This window comes from Metopolophium dirhodum, chromosome 2 (genome assembly GCF_019925205.1).
Source record: "Metopolophium dirhodum isolate CAU chromosome 2, ASM1992520v1, whole genome shotgun sequence".
In the NCBI taxonomy this organism is placed as follows: Eukaryota; Metazoa; Arthropoda; class Insecta; order Hemiptera; family Aphididae; genus Metopolophium; species Metopolophium dirhodum.
The window spans coordinates 3,371,556-3,393,690 of NC_083561.1; the positions used below are offsets into that span (position 1 = coordinate 3,371,556).

The 22,135-nt window shown below is 31.1% G+C and overlaps 1 protein-coding gene across 4 annotated transcripts in view; it reads left to right on the forward strand.

Moving 5' to 3' along the window:
* The window catches only part of LOC132939699 (spectrin beta chain), a 28,062-nt gene extending 6,397 nt beyond the window's left edge, over nucleotides 1-21,665 (forward strand). Inside the window, exons 2-30 of one of the 4 annotated variants that reach the window (XM_061007015.1) lie at nucleotides 8,919-9,090; nucleotides 9,308-9,459; nucleotides 9,531-9,704; nucleotides 9,818-10,684; nucleotides 10,772-10,935; nucleotides 10,993-11,536; nucleotides 11,598-11,798; nucleotides 12,506-12,625; nucleotides 12,692-12,940; nucleotides 13,012-13,203; nucleotides 13,265-13,453; nucleotides 13,547-13,711; nucleotides 13,770-14,009; nucleotides 14,073-14,285; nucleotides 14,356-15,348; nucleotides 15,439-15,639; nucleotides 15,730-16,143; nucleotides 16,217-16,411; nucleotides 16,475-16,899; nucleotides 16,967-17,105; nucleotides 17,172-17,256; nucleotides 17,319-17,410; nucleotides 17,470-17,574; nucleotides 17,642-17,751; nucleotides 17,837-17,895; nucleotides 18,986-19,075; nucleotides 19,270-19,422; nucleotides 19,642-19,735; nucleotides 20,839-21,665. In XM_061007015.1, the coding sequence (XP_060862998.1) occupies nucleotides 8,952-9,090; nucleotides 9,308-9,459; nucleotides 9,531-9,704; nucleotides 9,818-10,684; nucleotides 10,772-10,935; nucleotides 10,993-11,536; nucleotides 11,598-11,798; nucleotides 12,506-12,625; nucleotides 12,692-12,940; nucleotides 13,012-13,203; nucleotides 13,265-13,453; nucleotides 13,547-13,711; nucleotides 13,770-14,009; nucleotides 14,073-14,285; nucleotides 14,356-15,348; nucleotides 15,439-15,639; nucleotides 15,730-16,143; nucleotides 16,217-16,411; nucleotides 16,475-16,899; nucleotides 16,967-17,105; nucleotides 17,172-17,256; nucleotides 17,319-17,410; nucleotides 17,470-17,574; nucleotides 17,642-17,751; nucleotides 17,837-17,895; nucleotides 18,986-19,075; nucleotides 19,270-19,422; nucleotides 19,642-19,735; nucleotides 20,839-21,211 (7,137 nt within the window). In that variant the 5' untranslated portion in view covers nucleotides 8,919-8,951 and the 3' untranslated portion in view covers nucleotides 21,212-21,665. Of the gene's footprint in view, nucleotides 1-8,918; nucleotides 9,091-9,307; nucleotides 9,460-9,530; nucleotides 9,705-9,817; nucleotides 10,685-10,771; nucleotides 10,936-10,992; nucleotides 11,537-11,597; nucleotides 11,799-12,505; nucleotides 12,626-12,691; nucleotides 12,941-13,011; nucleotides 13,204-13,264; nucleotides 13,454-13,546; nucleotides 13,712-13,769; nucleotides 14,010-14,072; nucleotides 14,286-14,355; nucleotides 15,349-15,438; nucleotides 15,640-15,729; nucleotides 16,144-16,216; nucleotides 16,412-16,474; nucleotides 16,900-16,966; nucleotides 17,106-17,171; nucleotides 17,257-17,318; nucleotides 17,411-17,469; nucleotides 17,575-17,641; nucleotides 17,752-17,836; nucleotides 17,896-18,675; nucleotides 18,742-18,985; nucleotides 19,076-19,269; nucleotides 19,423-19,641; nucleotides 19,736-20,838 lie in introns of all 4 variants that reach the window. The other 3 variants (XM_061007017.1, XM_061007016.1, XM_061007018.1) reach the window with 3 other exon arrangements.
* Nucleotides 21,666-22,135: the final 470 nt, after the last annotated feature.

The following is a 22,135-nucleotide window of genomic DNA, read 5'->3' on the forward strand; positions in this document are numbered from 1 at the left end:
ACGTAAGTATACCATTCCTTCATATTATCCCAAACTATATAGGTACCTACTATAATAGTTATAACCTCGGTTATAACTTATAATATAATAACTTCTCGGCATAGTATTTCAAATTTGCTTTGTCGCGCGTGGGACTGGGAGAGAAAACAAAATGCGCTGACTTCCCTTTAATTAAAATTATTAAATAGACACAAATTTGATGTCAACTCCACAGACCCAATATAATTGGAATGACCATAAAAATGTTAAAAATGCAATTATGATCGAAATAGTTTCCCATACACCCAAATGAATTTTTTTTCTGTCATTATTTATTACATTTTCCGAACACTGCAATGGTTATCTTAAATTCACCTTTGTATTACCTATAACCTCAAAGCTTTATAACTTAAGCACATATTTTTTTCTGCTAAAATACGATTTTTTTCAAAATATATTCGTCTGGAACATTCTTTGTTTGAAAGATCATTAAAAATATTTAAACTAAAAAAATTGTATTTTAAATTATTAAGATTGTATTTTGATTGGTTAATAGTACAACCAAAAAAAAAAATTTTCTGTGGACTTCGTAGTAAATTACCAATAAAATGATTAAAACAATCTATTGGATTGAATTATAAGTGTGTATAAGTACTATAATATAAAATTCAAAATAAAATTAATAATAATTTTAGGTTCGGTACCTTGGTGTATAATAATATTTTTAATTTACTCATAAGTTATAAATTATAACTATGGTAAGTATCAACTACTGTAATTATTATTTCCAAAATATAGTTAACATTGTTGCATTTGATAAGTTTAAATAAGTACATTGGTTACTTATGTATAATTAAGTCTAAGCAAAATACCTACAATTAAAATTAGAAAAATCAATGTGAAAAGTTCATAGTTCAACAATTAACATTAATTATTAGCTAAAAGTTCAACGTTAAATTACCAATAAAATAATTACCTATCGTTTATAAATTATAAACTAATAACGCTTCAAAACATAAATTAAAACAATATAAAATATCATATTTTAAAATTATTATTATTATTTATTATTGCTGTTTTATTAAAAAAAAAAATAAGAATTATTAGTATTTTTGTATTATGATTTATTGACTTTTACTTACCTATTTTTTATGATATATATCATATATATACAATAGGTATATATTATATTATTATCTAATAATTCTTAAAGCATAATTATACCGTGTTTACACTTTACAACTTGTAACCTAAGTTAACCTTTCTCGGTTATATTTTAAAAAAATTCGGAATTTTTATCTTTATTTCATTTACATAAGAGGTCAAACAGCAGATTACATCCTCTTTACTCATATTTCTTTCATAAATTAATTGCTTAAAACATCTAAATTTTAAGATTTATAATATTAGTATTTAAAATTTTTTTATTAAGTAGTTATCTTTCTTGTTCCAAAAGTGGATTGTACTTATAGGTATAATATGTTTCATCTAAAGCATATTATTTTAATGAAGTTAGTACCTATACTTAAATATTTTCGTACAATACAATTTTTATATTTAACATTTATTTATGAAATGTATACCTGTATACCCAGTAATAATTTGTATATGAAATGAAATAAAATAAAATAAATGAATAAATTTAATAACAGTAAGATTAATAAAAAATATTAATATTTCTACAGACTGATTAAATCGGTAGGGGTTCAAGTTTCATGCCTTTTGTTGCAAATGGTCGTTGTATCTTCGATACAGTTTTTAGTTTTAACGTTATACTTATTCGACAATCGACAAATACAATAACAAGTGTTAATTAAATTAATTGTTCATGATAGTTTTTGACCTGAATAGTATTTTACCCTGTGCGGCCTTCTGATATACATTATCTGTTTAGAGTAAAATTGTTTTGATTGATTGCGTCCAAAACTATAAAAAAAAATTGTATGTATCCGCTTTTATATTAATGGAACTGATAAAAAAATATTTTTGTGTCTTAACATTTTAAACAGTATAGAAACGTATGCATGAAACATAAGAATACCTATAATATTCCTATTGATTTTAGATAATTGACGTACATAAAGTTATACAAATGTAGCTAGATGTGTTTATAATGATTTTATTACTATACTACTACCTATACTATAAAAAACATATAAAACTGTTAGTAATAGTTACAAAATGCACATCTTAATTGGGTCCGAGGAGTCTATAAATTATCGATAAATTATTTATATTAGGAAATTTAACGTAACATAAATATGATATGTTTTATTAATGAATAATGACTAATGACTAATGAGCAAATTATATCGACATTTTTTTCATTATTGTTTTAATACCTAGGTATATCATGTCAGGTACTCAGGTCTCCAATTGTATTATTACTTTTTGTTTCTTTAACCTTTCGGCAGTGTTCGGACTTATCTAGATAAATGTATTTAGATGAATATCTAGATAGTTATTTGTTCATCTTTTATCTTATCTAGATAAATAGTTATAAGGTATCTAAACGTTCATCTTAGATAATTTTTTTGCTAATCTAAATAAATTCATCTAGATACATTTTTATTAATAAAAATCACAAAATTATACAAACGCATTTAAATATTTATACAGATTCTCAAACCATGTTTATGGTTTATAAATAATGTAATTATTTTTATTTATATCATTTTTATTATTATTATTATGTCCCTAGTGCCCAACTAAAATATACCTAAATTTAAAACCCATTTAAAAAAAAATAGTATCTTTTTTTATTTAGATAAATAAGTATTCATCTTTATCTTTATCTAGATAAAAAAATACTTATCTAATCCGAACACTGCTTTTCGGTTTCAGTATTTTGTATATTATGTTTCAAAAGTAGGTAATATTTTAATTATAAGTAATCAGCTGGGTATCAACTTTTGTTTAAATACTAATGTTTGCACAATTTGTCAATTAAACATGTACCCATTGATAGATTACCGGTTAAGATGAATTTCGCAGAACTGATCTTAGCATAGTCATAGTCATAGTCGTCTTCTGTTATAACTCGGCGCAACCGGTTTCGACTTTTACTCCTTTATCAGGTTCTTGTCTTCTCAATACGATACGAAGCCGTCCAACGAACAATATATTCTTTAGCAGTAATTATACTAGTGACTAGTAGCTTTTAAACCTACTGCGCGATACCATACAATTTAAGCGATGGAGTTTTTGACACTGTCGTTGTGTGTATTGTGTATGCTGTATAATACGCATAATATATTTTTTTTATTTATTATATTTTATACCGATGCATCGGTGAATTTGATGCACGCCCTTTTTAAAAATAGGAGGAATTGTTGAAATGTTTGGCAAAAATTAGTTAAAATACTAGTCTGTGTGATAAATGTAGACGAGTAGTCCTATAGTTGGTTTTATAACCGAGTTGGCCGGAATTGTCGCTTTGCCAAACATGGTGGAAGTAGATCCTAATGTTATTCTCGGTACATTCCTCCCCCGTATAAAGGCGCTTTAAGTTTTTTTTTATTCGTCAGGGCCCAGCGTTGTCGGATTTTTCGTGTGAACGGCAAATTATTATTATTCTAATAAACTCCGTGCCCCCTCACATTACAAACGCCGGTGCTCATTTTTAGGATATTATAAACAAACCGTTGCCGCCACCGTATATTATGTATAATGTATACGTACCGCTATAGAGTTGGGCCGCCATTAACCGCTTGCACGGAATTCTGTGCGTGTGTAAAATCGATAAGTAACGCCGCCGTCTCTCCGAGGCCAGTGGTTTCCAAAACGGAAACGAAAAACCACCGCTTTTGTTTGGTGCGCGTTCCATGGCGTTAAAAAACAAAACCAAAAAAAATAATAACGAAAAATGTGTCACGGTGGTTGAACTTGGAGGCCGATTTGGTATGTGTATTTTATATTATTATGGTTTGTGATGTAGAAAATAGTGTAGGCAGATATAATACGATTATTATTATTATTACTATCATCATTACGACTTGTGTTATAACGATGATATTATTATAATAATATCCGATGACAACCACCGCGGTGTACATAACGCGTGTTTTAGAGAAAAAGTGAGAGGAGGGTCACCTCTGCCGGTCACTGTTGTAGTGTGAGCGTGCTCGTGTATACAGTGTGTTTTAGTTGAACGACCTGCACTCGCGTTGCGTAGCTTTATTTCACGCGTGACATTGTTCTGCCGGTACCGTTACTGACGCTGTGTACGCGTGGTTCGTGATGTCGGGCGGGAAATGGACCTAGGCGGCGGCGATGATGACGACATCGCAGTAATTAGACGCCCGTAATTTTGTTTGTTTAGAAAGGAAAAAGGAGGACTCTTGTTCAATATCATATATTCATAATATATGCTATATTGTGTCTCTATAGTGACACTCGACTGATTTTTCACCAATGAAAACTGCATTTTTTAGCAGAATAATGCTGGAGAAAATTAAAACCTAACAGATTACAAGCCTAGTGTTCGTCGAATAACAAGTACGGTACAATTACTGCACTCTCAACGATGGGTAGTATACCATAGTATAGACGGTCAACACTTCGTTTTTTTATTCAGTTATACTTATTACAAGAATATTTTACCCCAAGACGATTTAGGACTCGAACATTTGGTTTTTTTATTACTCGTGACATTATCAACGCATTATAATACTACTATAATAATTATAGAGGTCGTGATTAAACGCATTCTATAACACGTATTGTTTTTATTATTGTATGTTTTTATTATCTACTTATTCGGGAATTTTTTTACGACACACAGCAATTAACCTAAGATGAACGAATTTTCCCCTTTACCCAGCCTAATCTCTTACAAAACCAAAACGTAACTGTGATTATTTTGTGCGACTTGCATTATCATAATTTATGGGTGTTTATTTCGCAACGTGAATCAAATATAGCGGATTATTAATGTCTGTAATGCATTCTGATTAAACTTTCAGTTTCTATTTTCTATGTTGGTTTTTAATTTAAAACCTAAAAAATTAAAAGTATTTTCTTATAGAAGGTAGTGGTGTGAACGAGTTCGTATTGTCAGTATATATAAAAACCAACAATATAATAATATTATAATATAATATTTTATGCATTAAATGGATTGTAATACGGCAGCGCGTTATTTGGGTGTGGCTCCCAAATGAAGAACGGCGTTTTCCTTGACAGGCCACCACCGGGTCTTGCCCTGGATAAATAAATTGTAAATTTACGGTGTCTGACCCGTTTCTGAACACAGACCGCATACTGCCGAATTCTTATTCTCTGCGATGCGTCGACGGCGACGTTATTGAACGTAACACAACCACAACCATACTCTTTATACTGTAGCACAACCGTGTGCTGTACATCGTATATATTATATCATCTTATATCTTATAGGAATATTACAATATTGCTATCTTATAACCGTGTAACAAGGGTAGGTACCATATACATATTTCATTTTTTTTAACGCTTGCGTATGGCGTATCATCTCATTATTGTGTTATTTATTTCCAAATAGTACGCTTTACGGCTTATTCACCGGTATTGGACTTCGTGCGTTTCCGATTAAACAACGGTTTACACAATTTTATTTTGTATACTGGTACACTATATAATATGTATATATATATTATATTTACCAATGTCAAATTGTACATTGTTATTGAACATATTATTATAAAATTGTATACATTCGGACCGTAATAGCGCTATAACGATAATCGCATTGACAGCGTGTGGTTCAATGGTGGTTACGATATGAGTTTTAAAACATCGATGGGACTACGGGAGTGTATAATTAACAATAAACAATACGCCAGACGTATTAAGTACATATTTTACAACTAACTCGATCAATTTGCACACATAACTGGTTTCTAAACAATGACGTGTATACCTAATGATTATATTTTTATATTTGTTCGGAATATCTTTGCAAAATCGATTTAAGTGCATGTGCATTGTGCAGGTAATGAATCATTTACTGCATATTAGCATATATAAAATATAATATTAATGACTCCAGACTTTCTTGTGCCATCGTATTTTAATAGTGTAATAATGTTATTATAATAATATTGAACTACTATTTCGATTACATATTACCTAAATGTTCTAATATTTGCCTATAATATATTATAATAGTATTACTATTTTCTTAGCTGAACACTTTTTAACTGCTAACGGTATAGTTTTTTCACGTCAAAGATCAAGCGGCTATTTTTTTTCACTTATATTGGTACCTATGTGTGAAATTTGCGCATTGCGAATTACGAACGTGTTTTTCTATTGAATTCTATTCGAACGATGACGAATGAACGAAGAGAAGGAAAAGAAAATGATGATAATATTATAAAAAAAAATCTGGGCCAATTGCTCTGTATAAGTATCATGGCCGGAGCCGATACCCCCAAAGGAAACGTTTCGCTGTTCTTGTTGTATATTATTTTCCCAGTGACGTCCATTTCAAGAGAGAGCAAAATAAAATACGACAATTTTATTATTATTATTAACTTTACAGGCCAAACGCGCTGCTATGCCAGTGACTGATGACTAGTAGCACGCAAACTGTACCGATTTAAAACTAGCAATGTTCATAATATAATGTGTAAATTGTATACTGGAAGGGCACAGGCCCCATTGTGTTATTATGACTGTTTTAAAATTAATCTATTCCAATTTAACCGCAGCTGGTGGATAGAACGCCTACGTTGCGTTTTTTTCTCGGACCATTTTTTTAAATATTTATTTTGGAAATGTTTGAACAATATTATACAATATTTTAAGTTTTTTCATTCTATGACGTTTAGTGGTCCCGTGAGAATAAATCGACACCGATTTTTTCACTGTACTTTGTATATAATATAATCACAAAAATATTCTATGCTGTATCATATCATGTACATATTTTCTATGAAAATTTACTCAGAATAACTCAATTATCATATTGAAATAAAAATGCATACCTAGGTACATGCATTATTAGGTAAGTTGTTTTATATTGTGCAATATTAAACTGTCATATTCAACGCATTACTATAATTGATCAAAGAATTATATAATTTACAATTTCAATTACAAATTTAACATTTTTATCCATATTTGACATGAAACAAAATTATCAAAATAGAAAATGTACTGTCACTATTAGTCACATTTGATTGTTTTCAATTGTATTTAATGAACATTTTTACCACTTGAATTATAGTTATAGTTACTAAGTTATTTTCATTTTATAATAATTGAACATTATTACAAAAAATAAAAATAAAAATACATTTAGAAATTATTTTATCCTCATTTTTATTCATTTTACACTATTAAATTATTTCACTATACGTATTGTATTATTTTCTAAAGTATAAAATCAAGAAATATGTTTTAACCACTACTAAATCAGTTTGATTTTAAATAATATTTTTATTAGATGAAAATAATATTTATAGTTATACTTTCAAGATTAAGTTCACTTGTGTTACATTATTTATTGTAACTGAAATTATTATAAGTTGTAAAAAAATAAACCCTTCAGCCCCTTCCTTCGCGTTACACACACGTTTCCTCGTCTACGCATCCGTTTAGTAGCGTATCCCGTGTGAAATGAGTGTTTCAATTTTAAAAATATTCTCAACAGCTTTGAAAAGCGGTTACCGAATTCTATTTTTGTTCGTGCGTTGCCTTGTAACTGCTCTCATAATGTTATATAGTATAATATATTACTCCTACCATGATTTTTTTTGACCAATTCTTATGTACGATATTCTATGTACATTCACGTAGTATTACTTGATTTTAGTCGGGTTTTATATATTGTTATACGGGCGGGGCAAACGTAATTTTTATTTTTATTAATTGTCTCTTCGTAATTTGTGGGAAGTCAAAATTGTAATGTCAAAAACAAAAAAATATAATGATTTTATATATGATTCTTAATACTTGAAATTCCTCTGTCTCAGTGTGACATTGAATCCTAAAGTATCTATTCAGTTCCACATAAACATTAAGATTCAATTGAACTTGAAGCATGTGTTTTGGAGTGGTTACAGCGGTGATTAAAAATATAATTAATTGTACAAGATAAAACGTTAACGTGTAAGTTATTAGTTAATACACATAAAACATAATATTATATTGATAGGCGCGTAACATGTCATATTTTGTGCGATCGATAGGTATAGGTATAATACGAGGTATAATATTATGTTTAAATTTAATGCACGCGTGAGATTCAGTCCATGTTTTAAAATTTTGCGCGCGTGCTCGCTCGTATACGCTCGTATACGCAGACACGCAGTCTTAATTTAATGTGTAGACCATAATTATATAGGATATCCGGTAATAGTTATACGTGATTGAAGATTATATTATTTTCCACTGTAGAATTGATTCTAAATTATAAAATCTAATAAAATATCTTTCTATCGTAATTACGTCATAATATGAGATTTGCATATTAAGTACTATTGGTGTATTTTTTTAATAATATTTTAATTATACATGTATGCAATTATAGTTATTACTTATTATTTATTAGTATTTAAAGTTTTAACTAATTAACTACCTACAGGTTTAAAATTCTATATTTATGTATTAAAAATCGAAATACTCCGAACTGTTCGAAATGAAATGTTCCGAAATGTAATATGAAATCAAAAATACATCTTATCATTCAAAAAGTAGAACGTTAAAAATAATAAAACGATATCAAATGATGAAAAAAAACAAAAAAAATGTAAATAAAATATTTTCAAAAACGTTCGAAGTGGTTATAGGTCGGTTAAAATAAATAGTTTGTGATTGTGCGTGTTATGAGTTGACGTATGACCATAAGTCATAAGTGCATAACATTATATATTTATTATTAATAAGTTTGCTTTGTGTATTAAAATATGTATTAAATAAGCAAATTAAATTATTTTACATTGTTTATGTTACAGATATAACAAACTATATAAAGGTGTCTGGCTGTCATGACGACAGATATCTCTGTGGTCCGGTGGGATCCGGCCATACAGCAAGACGGAACCGGTATTGTTGAAGATTATGAATATGACGGTGGAAACTCTTCTTCCAGACTATTTGAAAGATCCAGAATTAAAGCTTTGGCCGGTAAGTTTTGCTTATTTTATTTTCCCGAAAGCAGTAAGAAATAAAAACGAAAGGACATTTCTTCGTATACAAACATGCGTCTTTGAATGGGGTCGTAGAAAGTAGAGAGTAACCCTTCAGTGTACACGCAGTCACCCCTCAACTCTAGAATATTACTCATGTTGTCCCTTCGCGACAGGGGTTCTGCATTATACGTGGTTAACTTTGTGTTTTTCAGACGAAAGAGAAAGTGTCCAGAAAAAGACGTTTCAAAAATGGGTAAATTCGCACTTGGTTCGGGTGCATTCCCGAATCGGAGATTTATACATAGACCTCAGAGATGGCAAAATGCTTATAAAACTATTGGAAGTTCTTTCTGGAGAACGATTGGTAACAGCTATACTTGAAGTTTAAATAAACATTTTTGTTATTATATTTTAAACATAATTATTTATATACAGCCAAAACCTACCAAGGGAAAAATGAGAATACATTGTTTAGAAAATGTTGACAAAGCATTGCAATTTCTAAAAGATCAGAGAGTACATTTAGAAAACATGGGATCCCATGACATTGTCGATGGAAACCCAAGACTTTCGTTGGGTCTTATATGGACAATTATTCTTAGATTCCAAGTATGTACTAACTACAATTTCCACTATTTAATTTAATATTTTACTGATGGAAAAAATATATTTTTTTATAATGTAATTTTTATTTGGAAAATATAATTTTAATTTAATTTTAGATTCAAGACATTACCATTGAAGAAACCGACAATAAAGAGACAAAATCTGCAAAGGATGCTCTACTTTTGTGGTGTCAAATGAAAACAGCTGGCTATCATAATGTCAATGTTCGCAACTTCACCACTTCCTGGCGAGATGGTCTTGCATTTAATGCAATCATTCACAAACATCGCCCTGACCTTGTACAATTCGAAAAACTTAGCAAAACTAATGCCATGTACAACTTGAATAGCGCATTCAACACTGCCGAAGACAAATTAGGAATTGTAAAATTATTGGATGCTGAAGATGTATTTGTTGAACAACCAGATGAAAAATCAATTATTACATATGTTGTTACATACTATCATTACTTCAGTAAAATGAAACAAGAAACGGTTCAAGGAAAGAGAATTGGACGGGTCGTTGGAATAGCTATGGAAAATGAACGTACAGCCCAAGAATATGAACGTTTAACTAGTGACTTATTGCAATGGATCAAACAGACTAAAGAGTCATTAGCAGAGAGGAAATTCTTGAATTCTTTGAATGGTGTTCAACAACAATTACAACAGTTTAACAACTATAGGACTGTCGAGAAACCCCCAAAATTTGTTGAAAAAGGAAATTTGGAAGTTTTGCTTTTCACATTGCAGTCTAAAATGAGAGCTAATAATCAAAAACCATATACTCCCAAAGAAGGAAAAATGATTTCAGATATCAATAAGGCTTGGGAACAATTAGAAAAAGCAGAACATGAAAGGGAGTTGGCATTAAGAGAAGAAATCATAAGACAAGAAAAACTTGAACAGCTAGCTCAACGGTTCAATAGAAAAGCAAGCATGCGAGAGACATGGTTGAGTGAAAATCAACGGCTTGTTTCTCAGGTTAGTTTTTAAATTAATTTGCATCCTAAATAGAATTTAATCTTTAATAATATTAAAAAATAATTGGTGCTTATATGATGCTTACAGGATAATTTTGGTTTGGATTTGGCAGCTGTAGAAGCAGCAGCAAAAAAACACGAAGCTATCGAAACAGATATATTTGCATATGAAGAACGAGTAGAAGCAGTTGTGACAGTTGCACAAGAATTAGAAACAGAGGACTATCATGATATTGTCCGTATAAATGCAAGGTAAATTTTAATTTGGATACAATTTTTAAATAATTACTTACCGTATAATTTTTTTAGAAAAGACAATGTTCTTCGTTTATGGAACTATCTTCTTGAACTCTTGAAAGCTCGTCGTCACCGTCTGGAGTTGTCATTACAATTACAACAAAACTTCCAAGAAATGCTATATATATTGGATTCTATGGAAGAATTGAAAATGAGACTTTTGTCTGATGATTATGGCAAACACTTGATGGGAGTTGAAGATCTTCTTCAAAAGCACAGCCTCGTGGAAGCTGACATTAATGTTTTAGGAGAAAGAGTGAAAAGTGTTGTGCAACACTCGCAACGTTTCTTGGATGAAGAAAATACAGAAGGTTATAGACCCTGTGATCCAGCTGTTATTATTGAAAGAGTTCAGGAACTTGAGGACGCATATAGTGAATTGGTCAAATTGGCTGTTGAAAGACGTGCTCGTCTTGAAGAAAGCAGGAAATTATGGCAATTTTATTGGGATATGGCTGATGAAGAAAATTGGATTAAGGAAAAGGAACAAATTGTTTCTGCTGGAGATATTGGTCATGACTTGACCACTATTAATCTGTTGCTTTCAAAACATAAAGTAATATGAATACTTGTAAATATTTAGAAATCATTACTTACTATTATTTTTCATTTATTAGGCACTTGAAAATGAAATACAGAGTCATGAAAGTCAATTGCTTGAAGTAGTAAAGGTTGGAGAAGATTTAATCAACAGCAATCATTTTGGTGCCGATCGCATACAAGAACGAGTATCCAGTACACATTCCATGTGGGAACATTTAATCAGTTTGACCAAACAAAGACGCAAGCGTTTGGAAGATGCAGTCGATTATCACCAAGTAATTAAATTGTTTCCTTAATGGCGGGTATCTAAGAATTATGTATAGTGTGTGTACGGTAAAACAGTAAGGGTATATTTTGAATCAGCGGGCTTGGTTTTTATATTACTAAATTTCTCCTTAATATATTTATTTACTTTTAAAATCAATTTGACAAGTTAAATTAATCATGACTTGGGATTTCTTGCATTTGTATGTTTTTCTATGACGATTGTAAAATATCTACATTTAAATATACATTTGTTCTGAGAACTTAAAATTAAATACAAAGTATTACTGCATATTTAAACAATATTTTTAATACATTAATCTATTAAGGCATATTTTCACTTACATACCATTTTCACGCGTTTTTTCCACTTATAATTTCAGCTCCATATTTGCATTTATATTTTGAACTTTAGTGCAGTAAGTCCCAAACTTAATAATGAATAATAAATAAATGTTCAATGATAAAAATCTTGCAATTTTATTTAGGTAATCATACATAACAATTGTTGGTATTAATTGAGCATTTGGCATTTACATGCATATTTATAAAATATTTGTGCAAATAGGTGTAATATATTCTAAACTCTAATTATGATTTATGAACAATAATTAATTGTTATGAACATTATTTTACCTAAATTATTAAGAATTTATTTGAGAGTTAATCTTCAAAATTTTTGTTACCAACAATTTAATTGTATGTAATTTTAAAATAGTGGTTTGCTGATGCTGATGATGTTGACATTTGGATGTTAGATACTTTGAGACTAGTATCTTCTGAAGATGTTGGCCGGGATGAAGCTAATGTCCAATCATTGTTAAAGAAACACAAAGAAGTATTTATTATTTATTTTATATTTATTGTCAAACTTCTTTTATATTATCATTTTTACTATTTATAGGTTAGTGAAGAACTAAAATCCTACTCACAAACTGTTGAAGCATTACGTTCTCAAGCCAATCAATTAAGTGCTGAACCAGGTGCACCAACAAGTGGACCAGAAGTAAATGAGCGTATGTCATCAATTGACAAACGCTATAAAGAATTGGTTGAATTAGCTAAACTTCGACACCAGAGACTTTTGGATGCTCTTTCTTTGTACAAGCTTTTCAGTGAAGCTGATGCTGTGCAACAATGGATTGGAGAAAAGGTAATTAGAAAAAGAAAAAATTATTTCTTAACTTATAATTTTATATCTAAAATACTATTTTCAAACTTAAGAACCGTATGTTGGAAACCATGAGCCCAGGAAAAGACATTGAAGACGTTGAAATAATGAAACATCGTTATGATGGATTTGATAAAGAAATGAATTCAAACGCATCACGAGTTGCTGTTGTGAATCAATTAGCACGGCAATTACTTCATGTTGAACATCCTAACTCAGATGAAATTGTTAACAGACAAAACAATGTAAGCCATAAAATTTGTAAAGTTTTTATTGAGAAATAAATTGAAATATGTTTGTTTATAGTTGAATCATGAATGGGCTGATTTACGAGATAAGGCTGAAGCCAAACGTGAACAACTTAATGCTGCTCATGGTGTACAAACTTTCCATATTGAATGTAGAGAAACTATTTCGTGGATTGAAGATAAAAAGAGAATTTTACAATCAACAGACAGTCTAGAAATGGACCTTACTGGTATAATGACATTGCAGGTAAAATAAGTTTATACTTTTAACTACTGTATAAAAAGTAATACATTCATTAATTTTATATTATATCATAATTATTTACATTATTTATCACAGCGTCGTTTATCTGGCATGGAAAGAGATTTAGCTGCCATTCAAGCCAAATTAGACTCATTAGAATCTGAAGCACAAATTAATGAAAAAGAACATCCAGAAGAAGCTGCTGTAATCCGAGAAAGAATAGAAACAATCCAAAAAGATTGGGAAGAATTAACACAAATGGTAAGAAAATAAACTTCTTATTTTAATTAAATATAATTTATTTGTTATAATTTCTCAGTTGAAAGAACGAGATTCTAAACTAGAAGAAGCTGGTGACCTTCATCGTTTCCTACGTGATTTAGACCACTTCCAAGCTTGGTTGACTAAAACTCAAACTGATGTTGCTTCAGAAGATATTCCTTCTTCGTTATCAGATGCTGAGAAACTTCTCTCCCAACATCAAGCAATCCGTGAAGAAATTGATAACTACACTGCTGACTATACTCAAATGATGGAATATGGAGAAAAAGTTACAGCTGTAAGTACAACTATTTAGTTATTAAATTTATTAAGTTTGCGAGATGCATAATTTCTTGTTTAGGAACCTGGAACACAAGATGATCCTCAATATATGTTCTTGCGAGAGAGGCTCAAGGCTTTGCGTGATGGATGGCAAGAATTGCACAAGATGTGGGAGAATAGACAACAACTTCTTTCCAAATCACTCAATCTGCAAATGTTCAACCGTGACGCTCGTCAAGCTGAAGTATTACTTTCTCAACAAGAACACGCTCTATCTAAAGATGAAGTCCCAGTAAGTATAAAATCTTCTCATATAATTAAGAAATAAGAAAGATATTTAATATTTTGATTTTTTTGTTTAGTCCAATCTTGAACATGCTGAAAACTTGATTAAACGTAATGAAGCATTCATGACCACAATGGAAGCTAATGAAGACAAAATTAATGCTGTCACTCAATTTGCTAATAAACTTGTGGATGAAGACCATTTCGAAGCTGATAAAATTAAAAAGAAAGCAGCTTCCATACATGAGCGACGGGATGCAAACCGTGATAAAGCCCAACAACTTATGGATCAACTTAAAGATCAATTACAACTTCACCAATTTCTCCAAGATTCTGATGAACTACAACAATGGATTCAAGAAAAGAAGTTTACAGCTCAGGATGAAACATACAGAAGTGCGAAAACAGTACACAGCAAATGGACTCGTCATCAAGCATTTGAAGCAGAAATTGCATCCAATAAAGATAGATTAGATAGAGTACAGCAATCAGGAGAGGAATTAATGAAAGAGAAACCTGAATTGGCCCAAATAATTCAACCAAAGATATCTGAAATGTTAGGTCAATTTGATGATCTCGAAAAGACCACTAAAGAAAAAGGTGAACGTTTGTTTGACACTAATAGAGAAGTTCTCATACACCAGACTTGTGAAGATATTGATTCATGGATGGATGATCTAGAAAAACAGATTGAAGCGGCTGATACTGGAACTGATTTGGCTTCTGTCAATATACTTATGCAGAAACAACAAATGATTGAAACCCAAATGGCTGTAAAAGCCAAACAAGTTGTTGAATTAGAAACACAAGCCGAATACTTAAAAAAGACCGTCCCTGAGAAAGTTGAAACAATTATTCCAAAGAAGACCAAAGTGGAAGAAAGATTTGAACAACTTAAGGAACCATTAAAAGTAAGGCAAAGACAGCTGGAGAAAAAGAAAGAAGCATTCCAATTTAGACGAGACGTTGAAGATGAAAAATTGTGGATTGCTGAAAAGACTCCAATGGCTACATCAACTGAATATGGAAATAGTTTGTTCAATGTCAACATGTTACAAAAGAAAAATCAAGTAAGAAAATTTATTTCTCTAATACTACTAGTATTTTTATCATTTATTATTTATTTAATTTATTAATCATTAATTTATATTTTATTTTAGTCTTTAGGTAATGAAATTGATAATCACGAGCATCGCATTAATCTTGTCTGTAGCAATGGCCAAAAGTTAATTGATGAAGGACATGAAGATGCTTCACAATTCACAGACCTCATACACGATTTAACTCAACGCTGGCAACAACTTCAACAAGCTGTTGAACATCGTAGAAAAATGCTACTTCAATCTGAAAAGGCCCAACAAGTATGCCAGATAATCATATTAAAATTAATTTTTAAATATTTCAAGCTAAACAATATCTAAAATATAAAATTTGTTTAAATAAATTTACAGTACTTCTTCGACGCCAGCGAAGCAGAAAGTTGGATGGGTGAACAAGAATTATATATGATGGTTGAAGATCGTGGAAAAGATCAGATTTCAGCGCAAAACTTAAAAAAGAAACACGAATCCTTAGAATTAGCTGTTGATAATTATGCTGATACAATCAGACAATTAGGTGAAACTGCTCGTCAACTCACAAGTGAAATGCATCCTGAAAGTGACCAAATAGCTGTAAAACAATCTCAAGTTGATAAACTGTATGCTGGACTTAAAGATTTGGCTGGAGAACGTAGAGCTAAATTAGATGAAGCTTTGAAATTATTCATGTTGCACCGTGAAGTTGATGATTTAGAACAATGGATTGCTGAACGTGAAATTGTTGCTGGTTCACACGAACTTGGTCAAGATTATGACCATGTCACTGTAAGTTATTTATTTTCCAAACTTTCTTAAGTGTGTTACTAATTGCACGATATTTTTAAAATCTTTTTTATAGTTGTTGTGGGAAAGATTTAAGGAATTTGCTCATGATACTGAGGCAACAGGTAGTGAACGTGTGGCAACAGTTAATGGTATTGCTGATCAACTTATCAACGTTGGGCACAGTGACTCGGCCACTATTGCTGAATGGAAGGACAGCCTAAATGAACAATGGCAAGATTTACTAGAACTTATTGAAACTAGAACACAAGTAAACTACTAATATATTGTTTTAAACTTGGTAGGTACTTAATATAATATATTATTTCCTTAGATGTTGGTTGCTTCACGTGAACTACACAAATTCTTCCACGATTGCAAGGATATGGTTAGTCGTATTGCAGAGAAAAGTCATGAAATGTCTGAAGATCTTGGTCGTGACGCTGGTTCTGTCCATACATTACAACGTAAACACCAGAGTTTCTTACAAGATTTACACACACTTAGCACTCAGGTTCAAACTATCAGTGAGGATTCAGCTCGGTTACAAACATCATATGCTGGAGACAAAGCCAAAGAAATTACTGGACGAGAAGCAGAAGTTGTGAATGCTTGGGCTGCTTTACAATCAGAATGTGAACTGCGCAAACAAAAATTAGCTGACACTGGTGATTTACACAAGTTTTTCAATATGGTTAGAACATTAACCGTATGGATGGATGATGTTGTTAGACAAATGAACACATCAGAAAAACCAAGGTAATTTGATCTTTACTTTTAGAATTTATTGTAACATATTATAATTGTTATCAACATTTTTTTTTAGAGATGTTAGTGGAGTAGAACTATTGATGAACAATCACCAAAGTTTAAAAGCAGAAATTGACACCAGAGAAGATAATTTTACAGCTTGCATTTCTTTAGGAAAAGAACTACTTTCAAGAAACCATTATGCTTCTAATGAAGTAAATTCTTTGATTTATTTAAATAAATTATTTAACACCCATTTATAAACTGTTTGATTTTTTTAGATAAAAGATAAACTAATGTTATTGAATACCCAGAGAAATTCATTATTGAATAGGTGGGAAGAACGATGGGAAAATCTTCAATTAAGTTAGTTTTTGGTACTATTTTTTTATTATATATTATTATTATATTAAATATCTATTTTATAGTTTTGGAAGTTTATCAATTTGCCAGAGATGCTGCAGTTGCTGAAGCATGGTTATTAGCACAAGAACCATACATCATGAGTCTAGAATTAGGAGTAAGTTAATTTAACAAACATTTTCAATAAAAACTTATCCATTGGTATTTTTGTAATAGATGACTATTGATCAAGTGGAAAATTTGATAAAAAAACATGAAGCATTTGAAAAGTCAGCCATAGCACAAGAAGAAAGATTCTGTGCTTTAGAACGTTTGACAACCGTATGAATAAATAATAAATAATAAATAAATCATTTTTACATTGTTTTAAATGTTGTGGTTAATTTAGTTTGAATTGAAAGAAATCCAACGTAGAAAAGAAGAAGAAGAACGAAAACGCCAGGAAGAGTTAGCTAAACAAGCAGCTCAAGCAGAAGCTGAAGCAGCAGAAAAAGCTGCGTATGTTAAAAATTATTTGTACAATTTTTACAAGAAATATATTTCTAATTTATAAAAATGTCTATATTTTCCTTACATTTTACAGAGCGGAAGAAGCATCTGAAGCCGATGGAAAACAAGCTAAAGATGGAGAAGGTCGTCCTGGTAAGTTAGCTTTTGTGGTTTTAGTTTTTAATTACAATAATAATAATGCATGCAAAATAAGTGGTGAAAATGCTTGGTGGTGCTTAGTCAAATTAAAGCATTATTTTCTAAATAACAATTTTTATGACTATTTTGAAGTCATAGTATAGACATTAATTTTATAATATAAAATCAATGGTATAGAACTATAGACTATCAAATTTATAAACGTCCAATGAAATGGATTTATGAATTATAAATGTTTATAAATCATTTTAATCTAAGTACCATTAAACAATATACATATTTTATCTAATATATTGATGGATGAAAATAATTAAAAGAAAAAAGTGTAAAATATTGTAAAAAAAAAAAGTATTATAATTTAATAAATTAATTATGCACTGAAGGTTGTTGATATTGTAATATATTTATTTATAAATATCTAGTCATTTAATGCCTTGGAAATGTGATCAAACAAATGATGATGCGATGTACATAAACACAATAATGGTTTTAAAGCTATTGCAAATTATTAATACACAATATAATATATTTGTATCTGTTTGATTTCATAATTGACCATGTAAATGTATAAATATATAGAGATATTTAAACATTATAAGTTATTAAATTAAAAAAATATTTGTACTCGGCGTGGAAAAGATATAGTTGTGTTGAATATATTGAAATATTAGGTAGGGAACTTGAAATTCGAAAAACAATATTGACACATGTATAATATGAACATATTGTTTTTTCTGTTATTTGCACGCTTGCGTTCTCTAAATCTAACATTAGCGTCAATACGTAAACCTCCACCCACTAACCTCGCACTGACATCGCCCATCGAAAAACCGACCGCAGGTCAGTTCATTTAATTTAAAACAAATATAATATTTTTAGAATACATTTATTTTATTCTATTATAAACTATTTTGCATGCATTTTACTTAACTTTGTTAAAATTTACCATGTGTAAGTAATATAGAACAGCGCTATACTATTGCATGACTCGCTATAATAATTCAAATTGTAGTTATAGCGATTACTTTTTATTTTTTTTCTGGCATGAAGTTGAATTGAAAGTGTTTGTTATTAACATTTGTAGTGCATGACAGCTCTGCATCGAGTAGGAAGAGCATTGCCAGTCCCGCCGCGCCTGCAGGGGTCGCTAGATCCGCATCTACGTTGCCCTCAAGTAAGTATTTCAGCTATCTCAAGCTTGCTTTCAATTAATTATATTTATATTTTTTTAATTTTCGAACATTTAATCATTAGCATGTGTCGTGCTTTCTCATGTTCTAACATGATACGATGTGCGATGACAATTATTTTTTAGTTTGCTTGTTTTGTAAAAGTATTTCTGTTTGTGTGTGTATTTTGAAAACGTAGCTTCGCGAAGTCAATTAGTCAAAGACCGCAACAAGGACAGGTCGCGCTCAAAGTCACCATTCCGCAGTTTCCGGTGGAAAAAATCACCGCAAAAGAGCCCGTTGTCCGCTGTGTCAGCTAGTGACGACGAGGCCACCGTTGAACCAACTTCAGGTATCGTAGTCTTTAAATGATGATGCGGAGATATCCGTCGTATGTATAATTGCTTGATTGTAAGTCTTGTGCATGGTCATGAGCCTACCTACGACCTATTATATACAACGACTAGCATGTTGTGGGGGAAGGGATTTATACGCAGACAAGGGAATCTGCAGCCTATGGTGTCCATCCATTATGTTTGTTTTAATAGTGGCCCATTGATCGTTGTTACAGATCAATCAGCCACCGAAGCTGATGGTGAAATTCTAGAAGGAATACTCAACAGGAAACACGAATGGGAATCTACGACGAAAAAAGCATCCAACAGGTAAGAAATGCACACTGTTGTTTTAATTTTAGTTTATGCATGGTCGCATGGAACATTAGACCATTTTACTATTTACGTTGGTTACGACCCTGCAGCTAATATAAAATTGTTTTTTTATAATCTGTTATATGGATAACTCAGCAACAGGCAACAGTTTACTTTGTTATTACTTATTACTATATTATTATTGTTTTTGTTGTGGTTTATGTTCTATAGCTGTTGTTAGAGCCGTACTCGTTGATTTGGACTGGTTGATACAGTCTAATAATTTTTAATATTATAAAAAAATAACATACAATTAATGACAGATAAATAAAACTAAATGATGCAACTTCTGGGAAACTATTCTTAGAAAAATAATATGTTCTTGTTATTAATTCCAAAGTCATTAAATTAAACAAATATTTTATTATGAAGAAACCTAAAGATTTTACATGTGTGTATTCAATCTTGAGGGTTTGTAAATTCTTTTTAACTTCTTGTAAATAAACAAATAGTTTTCAGTGACACGATTTCTTAAGAGGTGGGGGTAATAAGAATGGCTCACAACTTTAGGTGTATGAATACGTTTCCGGAACTTCCCCTGCAATCCTCAATGGCTGGACTTATTTGTTATACAAATTCAATTATATATTTACACATATTATTATCAAAAAATGTATTAAATGATAAATCATTTTGTTATATGCAATTTAATCTCATTCTACTTTGCTTATTCTTTTATGAATATTTTAAGTAGTATGAAGGCCACGCAATTCACTTAAAATATATAATATTCACCCCCTTCCAACCCCTAAAATATCACTGCAATACTAAGTCGCGAGTATGATAATTTTAATAATAATAATAATTATTATTATTATTTTTTGCTATAATAAGAATACAATACATTTCAAAAATAAGACAATAGACAGTATGCAACACTCCCTGTACAACAATAATACAGCGAAAATTATTAATTTGACATTTTTTTTTTTTTTAAGCTATATGTTATGTAAATTATATTGCAATTATAACATAGGTATGGGCCCCCGGAATCTTCCTAATAGCCGCGTATAAAAGCGTAACATTAATCGTATTGCTCTGATTTCCCGCGTACATAGGTCTTGGGACAAGGTGTTCGTGTGCGTGCAGGGCACTAGCTTGGCGTTCTACAAGGACGCCAAGGCAGCCAAGACGTCGCCGGAGACGTACTTCAAGGGCGAGGCGCCCATCGACCTGCACGGCGGCACTGCCGACGTGGCCACCGACTACACCAAGAAGAAGTTCGTGTTGCGCGCCAAGCTGGCCAGCGGGGCCGAGTTCCTGTTCCAGGCGCGCAACGACGCCGAAATGCGCCAGTGGGTGAGCACGCTGAAGAACGTGTGCGAACAGGACGCGGCCGGCACGCAGTCCCGGTCCCAGACGCTGCCCGCGGTCGGTGACAAACGCGACGAGCCCAAGCGCCGCAGCTTCTTCACGCTGAAGAAGGTGTGAGTGTGACCGGCGACAGCCGAGATAGACCGTCGTGTACAGGCGGACCATACAAGGACCCCATCAACTATCACCACCCACCCCCCCCCCCCCCCCATCAACCCAAAAATCGGTGTCGTCTGCGCGATCGTATTTTTTATTTCACGACCCGACTCCCGAACACGCACTTATACTTCACCCACATATACACACACACACCCACACACACACTCCGCCTCCGACGACTATCGCGTCGTATTTTAATATTGTCTTCTCCTCACGCCGCGCGCGCGAGTCTCTTATTTTATTTTAATTATATTTTTATTTCGTTTCAACGCCGTTCGCGTGTGTTTACTTTTAACCTGCCTTTTTATTGTATTATCATCATCGACGACAGCTATAATAATAAGAATTATACTATATAATATATATATTATATTTTATTCCTTTATACTCGCTTTGAAAATAAAAAAAAGTATATATATATATATATTATGTACTCGAAAAGAGGCAGCTCCCGACAGCGTAAGGTTTTTTTTTCACTTCTCACAAACGTTTTATTATTATTATTATTATTTTATATATATATATATCTATTCTATGTGTATACCAATATTAACCAAAACAATACCTACATGAATGTTTAGTTTTTTTTTTTTTATTTATTTATTTTAGATCCTAGAGATGTTTTATTTATTTACTGTATTTTTATTTATTTATTTTTTTTTTAACGCCTATTTACACCCGTTTAATATCTAATTTATTTATAAAAAAATCTTTTAAGCTATAATATTTAATTGACACGTTGTTCATATTAAAGTATTATTTTTGTTATAAATTTAAAAAAACAATATGCCTGGTCGATAAATATTAATGAATAAAATATATTTAGAGCAATTTTAGAATTTTTAAGAATTTTTATTAATTAATTTATATATATATATATAT